The following is a 6,498-nucleotide window of genomic DNA, read 5'->3' as shown; positions in this document are numbered from 1 at the left end:
TTCCCTCCCTCTTCTCTCCAGCCCCGTCGCCCCAGTCCTTACCCAGGCAGAGCAGGACCGAGATCCAGACACCCATGGATGGTCCTTTGCCCCTTGCCAAGGGACAGTCACCGTGAAGAGTGTGAGGCCGAGAGCCTGAGCACTGAAGGACGTGGTGGGGCTCCTCTGCCTTCTGGCCCCCCAAATAACCTCCGGTCTTGGTTTCCTCTCGGGGCCTTGTGCAGAGCTGGTGTGGGTGGACCATGTGTGGTCAGGTCAGAGAAGCGTCATTGGAGTCCTTGCTTAGCCTTGGTTTCCTCACCGGTGACATGAAGGAGGAGTTGTCAGAGATGATCTCTAAGTCCCTTGCCCTGACCTAGATTTACTGCCTGGGTAGACTTGGACAAGTTCCAACTTCCCTGGGACTCAGTTTCCTGTTCTGTAAAAATGAGAGGAGATTGTTCCAAAGCAGGGGTTCCCAAACTTTTCTGGCCTCCCGCCCCCTTTCCAGAAAAAATATTCCTTAGCCCCCTGGAAATTCATTTTCTTTTTAAATTTTAATAGCAATGAATAGGAAAGATAAATGCACCTGTGGCCGTCACCTGCGGCGCCCACCAGGGGGCGGTGGTGCCCACTTTGGGAATCACTGGACTAGAGGGCTGCTGAGCCCTGGATCCAAGATGTTATGGATGGCCAAGGCATTCCCCACAGGCGACTAGCCTGAGAACAGCCCAGGATGTACAGGCAAGGTTAGGAGCCCCAGAGCTGGTCAAAGATGGACCAAAGACGTCTTCCTTCCCTGTATGACCATCCTTAACCCTTTCACAGCCAGGGGCAGGAGGGGTCAGTGAAGGCTAATTCTAACAAAAGGGGGACCAGATGCCCCCACACTCAGCTTCTTTGTTTTAACCCAATTTTCTCAAAGAAAATGGCCTTTGTTAAGGAGACGGGGAGCTCGGGGGAAGGATTCAGTCCAAGGCACCGAGTCGGAATCTTCTTGGGGTGGCCAAGATCCTGAGAAAAATGCTTTCTTCATCTTCCTACTAATTGTAGTCAAATATTGTCTAGGTGTGGCCACAGCTGGGTCACTGGACTTCCCGGATTCTAAAGGGAAAGGCTAGATGGCACACGAGGGTGAGAAGGGGGTGGTCTCTCAGGTCATTTGCCCATTGGCAGCATGCTGTGTGGAGACCTCAGCCCAAGCAGGGGCACAAATAGAATTCAAGGGGGTCCTTTTCCCCTCCAGAAGCTCACAGACTAATGGGAGATGTCACACACACACACACACACACACACACACACACACACACACACACACACCCATGAGGAAGAGGAACAAAAGAATGCCTTCTCACCCTGCTTGGTGGCAGGGCAGACACTTGGGAACAAGGAAGAGAAGAGAGCAGAGGATCACAGCCATGGCGGGAGATCTTTGAAGAGGAGGCACAGCTCAGAGTTTAAAAGTGAAATAACCCAAGAGTCACCACATGCAGACGTCCCTATTCTACTATAGATTTTTTTTTTTTTAACCCTTGTACTTCGGTGTATTGTCTCATAGGTGGAAGATTGGTAAGGGTGGGCAATGGGGGTCAAGTGACTTGCCCAGGGTCACACAGCTGGGAAGTGGCTGAGGCTAGGTTTGAACCTAGGACCTCCTGTCTCTAGGCCTGACTCTCACTCCACTGAGCTACCCAGCTGCCCCTATAGATTTTTTTTAAAAGAATACTTTCTTTTCTTCCCCAATTAAATGAAAAAAAAAAACTATTTTTACTGTTCCTTTTTTTAATTATTATTTTGAGTTCCAAATTCTCTTGCTTCCTCCCTGAGATGAAAAGCAACCTGATAGAGAAGAAAACTGAAATGACTAACAATCTATATCAGATTATTATCAGATCAGAAATGAAGTGAGAGATAACAGGCTCTGGTCTGCATTCAGACGGTGCCCCTTCTTTCTCTGGAAGCAGAGAGCATTTATCAGGAGGGCTTCAGGATTTGTCTCCATCTTGGTCTAGCTGGGAGAGAAGCTAAGGCAGCTACAGCTGCCAAAGAGTGAATTGGACTCTCTCTTTGTTCATTTTTTAATATAATCAATCAGCAACCTTCAATTTAATCAATCAAGATGCAGCATCCCCCTCCAGGGAAGTCCAGATGGGAGGTGAGCTGCTTTTATTTGTATTTCTCTAATCAATGGTGATTTATAGACTTTTTATCCAAATGGATTTATTTTTAAGCACTTGGAATCAATGCTGGAGCACAAGCGGAAGGAAGCCTGCTCCCCTCCTCTCTGGGGCTGCAGCTCTGTGAACAGACAGAGGAAAGAAAGGGCACCAGAGGCGGCCAATCCACTTGCACCAACTAGGTACAAACAGCTGGGTTGATCTAGCTCCTTCTCCCACAGGGGATCCTTCGTTCCCTTTCCTTTTTTGGTCTTTTATGGTTACCATGGGCTTCTTCGTGCCCAGCTTCCTGGTTCCATTTTTTCTTCTTTCCATTACATCATATAGGTCAGGGGTTCCCAAACTTTTTTGGCCTCCCGCCCCCTTTCCAGAAAAAATATTCCTTAGCCCCCTGGAAATTAGTTTTTTTTTTTTTAAATTTTAATAGCAATTAATAGGAAAGATAAGTGCACGTGTGGCCATCACCGCCTCCCTGGATCGCTGCAGCACCCACCAGGGGGCGGTGGCGCCCACTTTGGGAATCACTGCTTTAGAAGATGACTTTCAGGAAAGGATGGGATATTCCTGCATCCTTGACTCTTCAGGAACAACTACTTGAAGTGGACCATCCCAGTGAGCATCTAGCCAGCTTATTTGAATGTCAGCTTCACAAATTATCCGTGTTCTTGAATTGAAATGATTCAGGGAAAATAAAAGGCTAGAGGCAGCCGCAGACTTTCACCCCATATTTTCTCCCTCCCCCCCCCATTATTTTCTTTTATCGTCTGCTGGCCTGGCAGCGTTCTCCAGAAGAGAATGCAGGTGAAGGAGAGGCCCGAGAGGCCTACTTCTCTCTGTCCGTAGAGAGGAGCCATTCCCCAGCCCTCACTCAACCCAGGAGGAAACGATGGCATGGAGCCTGGGCTTTGCCTCTTTCAGACTCTGAGTGGTCACTACGGTGGCTCTGCAGGGCAGGAACCCCCTTTAGAGAAGTGGCATCTCCTGGAGCTTAGTGAGGTCTCTCTCACTCCTTTCACGGTCCCTTTCAAGGCAACCAAACAATGTATTCGATCACCTTGACGGGACTCCAGGGCCAGCTGTTGCCTGAACGTGCACCCATCTCCTCGGTCCGCCGGAGGAAGGAGGGCTGAGCTGGCAGCGGAGGATGTCCAGGGGCCCCGGAGGAGTTTCATTTTCTGTTCTAAATTTCTTCCTCCCTGACCCACTGAGGAAGCAGGAAGAGCTCTGGTTAGTCAAGCAAGACCAATTCTTACGTGTGCTGAGTTCAAATTAAACGTGTGTTTTGGGAGAGCCTTCTGGGTCCATCAACTCTGGCCAATGTGGATCGTTATTTTTTTTTTTTTTTTTTTTAACCCTCACCTTCCTTCTTGGAGTCAGTACTGTGTATTGGCTCCAAGGCAGAAGAGTGGTAAGGGTAGGCGATGGGGGTCAAGTGACTTGCCCAGGGTCACACAGCTGGGAAGTGTCTGAGGCCAGATTGGAACCCAGGACCTCCCTTCTCTAGGCCTGATTCTCCATCCACTGAGCTACCCAGCTGCCTCCCATTGTCTTTCTGAATACTGGAAGAGGACCAAAACGACATCTATGTCGGAGTCAATGTCCAGTGCGTGTATCCAGTCGGCTCGTCGGGCCACAGTAGCCCCGGGAACACCGGGGATGGGGGCGGCTCAAAATGTGGGCGTCCCTTCTAAGCGCCTGCAATTGTGCCTGGGCGCAGAGCCCAGACTGCCTTCTCTGGGCGGGTCTCCCAGGCCACAGGAAAGCTCTGCAGAGGCTGATCCTCAGAGTGGGCGGGAGAAAGCCTCCAGGGAAGGCGGATCTGGGTTCAGCAGTGGCTGGGGAAAGTGAGGAGGCCCAGATTCAAATTCAGGCCTTGGGGCACCCTCTGAGGATTCGCCCAGAAACCGCAGCCCAGACTCAGTGGCAGATAATCGCTGTGGGAGAAGCTTCCTCATCTCTGGGTTTGCTTTTTAACTCTTTACCTTCGGGTTTAGAATCGATGCTAAGTATTGGATGTAAAGCAGAAGATGGGGGGGCTGGGACGGAGGGAGGGGGAGCGGTTGCTCGGCCCAGCCCCCCAGTTACTGGTGCCCCTCGCCCCGCTGCCACATAATGTCCCCCATGTCTCCCATTGAAAGGGATGCAGGAGAGGATCTCTGGATCCCTTCAGGGCCACTCCTGGGGGGGGGTCTCTGACTGCCCCCCCCACTGTGGACATGGGGGGGGTCAGGCAGGCAGCGGCTCCCCTCCAGCCCCTGAAAGCCCTTCCCCGCTGCCGCCCCACGGAGCACACACTCCCCAAGTGTCTTTCAGCTCTTTATTTGTCTGCCGGTGGGGGGCTCCCCGAGGGGGCCAGGTCTAGGCCATGGGGGCCACCAGAACGAGGAGGATCAGGCCGGCCAGGACCATGTGGACGAGGCGGCGGCGCCCGCTGGAATCCCAGAGAGAGACTCCTGGAAGCACAGCCCAGCAGAGGTTGGGGGGAGCCCCCTGGCCTGCCCCTCCACCCATCCCACCCCCAGTCCCCTAGGAGGGGAGTCGGGACGCCACGGAGGTGCTTCGCCCGAGCTCTCGCCTCCCGGATCCCACGTCCCACTCACCCGGCCTGGCTTCGGAGCTCAGCTTGTTGAGGAAGAAATGGGGGCCGGGATTGCCTTGTAGGAAGGGGCAGAGACAAGAAGGGGGCTGGCTGGCCGCTCCTCGGGCTCCCCAGCACCCCGACCCCTCCCTGCAGTGGAATTACCCCGGCTTCTAGGCCTGGCCAAGGGCCCCCTCACTGCCCTTATGCCCTCTCTGTAAAGCGGGAGAGGGCCCAGGTGTGCCTTAGGGAAGGGGCAGGAAAGCAGCCGGGTGGTGCCATGGACAGTGCCGGGCCTCCCAGCTGTGTGACCCTATTGGCCTCAGTTTCCTCATTTGCCAAAGGAGCGGGAGAAGGCGGTGGCCAGGCCCTCGGGGGTCAGGACGGGGACTCAACAATGACGGGAGGGAAGAGAGGGAGGCACCCCGGGCTGCGGCCCCTGGCCTGGCTCGGTGTCCGGCCGGAGCCGGGTCTCCTCCCAGATCCATGAAATGAAACCAAAGGCCTCCGGCCTTGGACGGCCTCCTCCGGGCGCCCCGTCCAGGGGAGGCTAGGAAGGACCCTCGCAAGGTCCCCGGAGGTGGACATCCGGCTTTCCTTTAAAGATCTCCAGGTTTGGCGGCTGGGCTCCGGGACCATCCCGGGAGGCCCCCAGAGGTCCCGGGCATCCTTGGGCTTGTCTGAGCCCTGGAGGGCCCAGGCAGCACTGCGGCCAGAACCGGCCGCCCCATCCTCTGAGCCAGGGGAGGGGCCCCCAGGGCAAGGAGGCGGGGGGAGGCCAGGCAGAAGAGCCCCCCAAGCCTGCGGGCCCACTTACCGAACCAGAATTCCGAGGAGTGCTTGTGGTCCTTGGGGACATCTGAATGGGGAGCGGGCCAGGGTAAGGGCCAGGCTGCCATCTCTCCCCCTGCGAACCCCAACACCAACAACTCGGCCATCCCCCCACAGCCATGGCCTCTAGCGGCGCCCCCAGGCCCTTCTGCCGTGGGCTGAGGTCTGCAGGGCCCCCCAACAGCCCCAGGGAGCTCCGGCTTTGGCATGAAGGGGCCCGCTGGAGCCCCGAGCTCTGACGGGCATCTCAACCCCCCCCACCCCCGCCCTCCCCGACAGGGTCCGGGCACCATCCCCCGCCGGCCCACCACACCAGTCACAGCCAGCGCTGGTTCTCTGCCCGCCCGCTCCATCCCCGCCGGCCAAGCTTCTCCACCTTGGACCACGCTGAGCGCCACGGCGTTGCTGGGGGAGGACCATTCCTGGGGATAGCGCGGGTCAAGGCCGAAGCACTGGTAAGTGCCCTGGTGGTCCAGGGTCGCCTCCGAGATGACAAAGTCCGCCTGGTTCCCCTGGGCCGCCCTGGTCTCCGGGGGGCCGCCCCCCTCCTTGGTCAGCGTGAACATGCCGAACCCCAGCTCCGAGAAGCACTGGAAGGTCACCTTCTCCCCCAAGACCACAGAGGGGCTGGGCAGCACCGAGAGGGAGGGGCTGGGGAACAAGCCTGGGGACGGGGAGGGGGGCTTCAGGGGGACAAGAGGTCCCTGGCCCCCCAGAAATGCCAGGCCGAACCCCCTTCCAGCCCTCCCCAACGCTGGGGGCATCTCCTAAGCTCCCCGCCAAGGAGGGGGCAGGGAGCCCTGTGTCCTGAGGGCCCCCAAGGAGGGGGAGGGGGTGCCCTGTGTCCTGAGAGCCTCCAAGGAGGGGGAGGGGGTGCCCTGTGTCCTGAGGGCCCCCAAGGAGGGGGAGGGGGTGCCCTGTGTCCTGAGAGCC

At 56.7% G+C, this 6,498-nt stretch overlaps 1 protein-coding gene across 1 annotated transcript; it reads right to left on the bottom strand.

The window, feature by feature from the left end:
* Positions 1 to 4,468: 4,468 nt before the first annotated feature.
* LOC123240831 (killer cell immunoglobulin-like receptor 2DL5A) lies at positions 4,469 to 6,329 on the bottom strand. Its single transcript, XM_044668547.1, has 4 exons — positions 5,942 to 6,329; positions 5,552 to 5,641; positions 4,757 to 4,810; positions 4,469 to 4,609 (listed from the first exon to the last, which is right to left on the bottom strand). The coding sequence occupies exons 1-4, from the start codon at positions 6,327 to 6,329 to the stop codon at positions 4,515 to 4,517; spliced, it is 627 nt and encodes a 208-aa protein (XP_044524482.1). The 3' UTR covers positions 4,469 to 4,514.
* Positions 6,330 to 6,498: the final 169 nt, after the last annotated feature.

The sequence above is a fragment of the Gracilinanus agilis genome, chromosome 3, assembly GCF_016433145.1.
Source record: "Gracilinanus agilis isolate LMUSP501 chromosome 3, AgileGrace, whole genome shotgun sequence".
NCBI lineage: Eukaryota > Metazoa > Chordata > Mammalia > Didelphimorphia > Didelphidae > Gracilinanus > Gracilinanus agilis.
The sequence above is the reverse complement of the archived record's forward strand: the minus strand, read 5'-3'. Positions and strand labels throughout refer to the sequence as shown.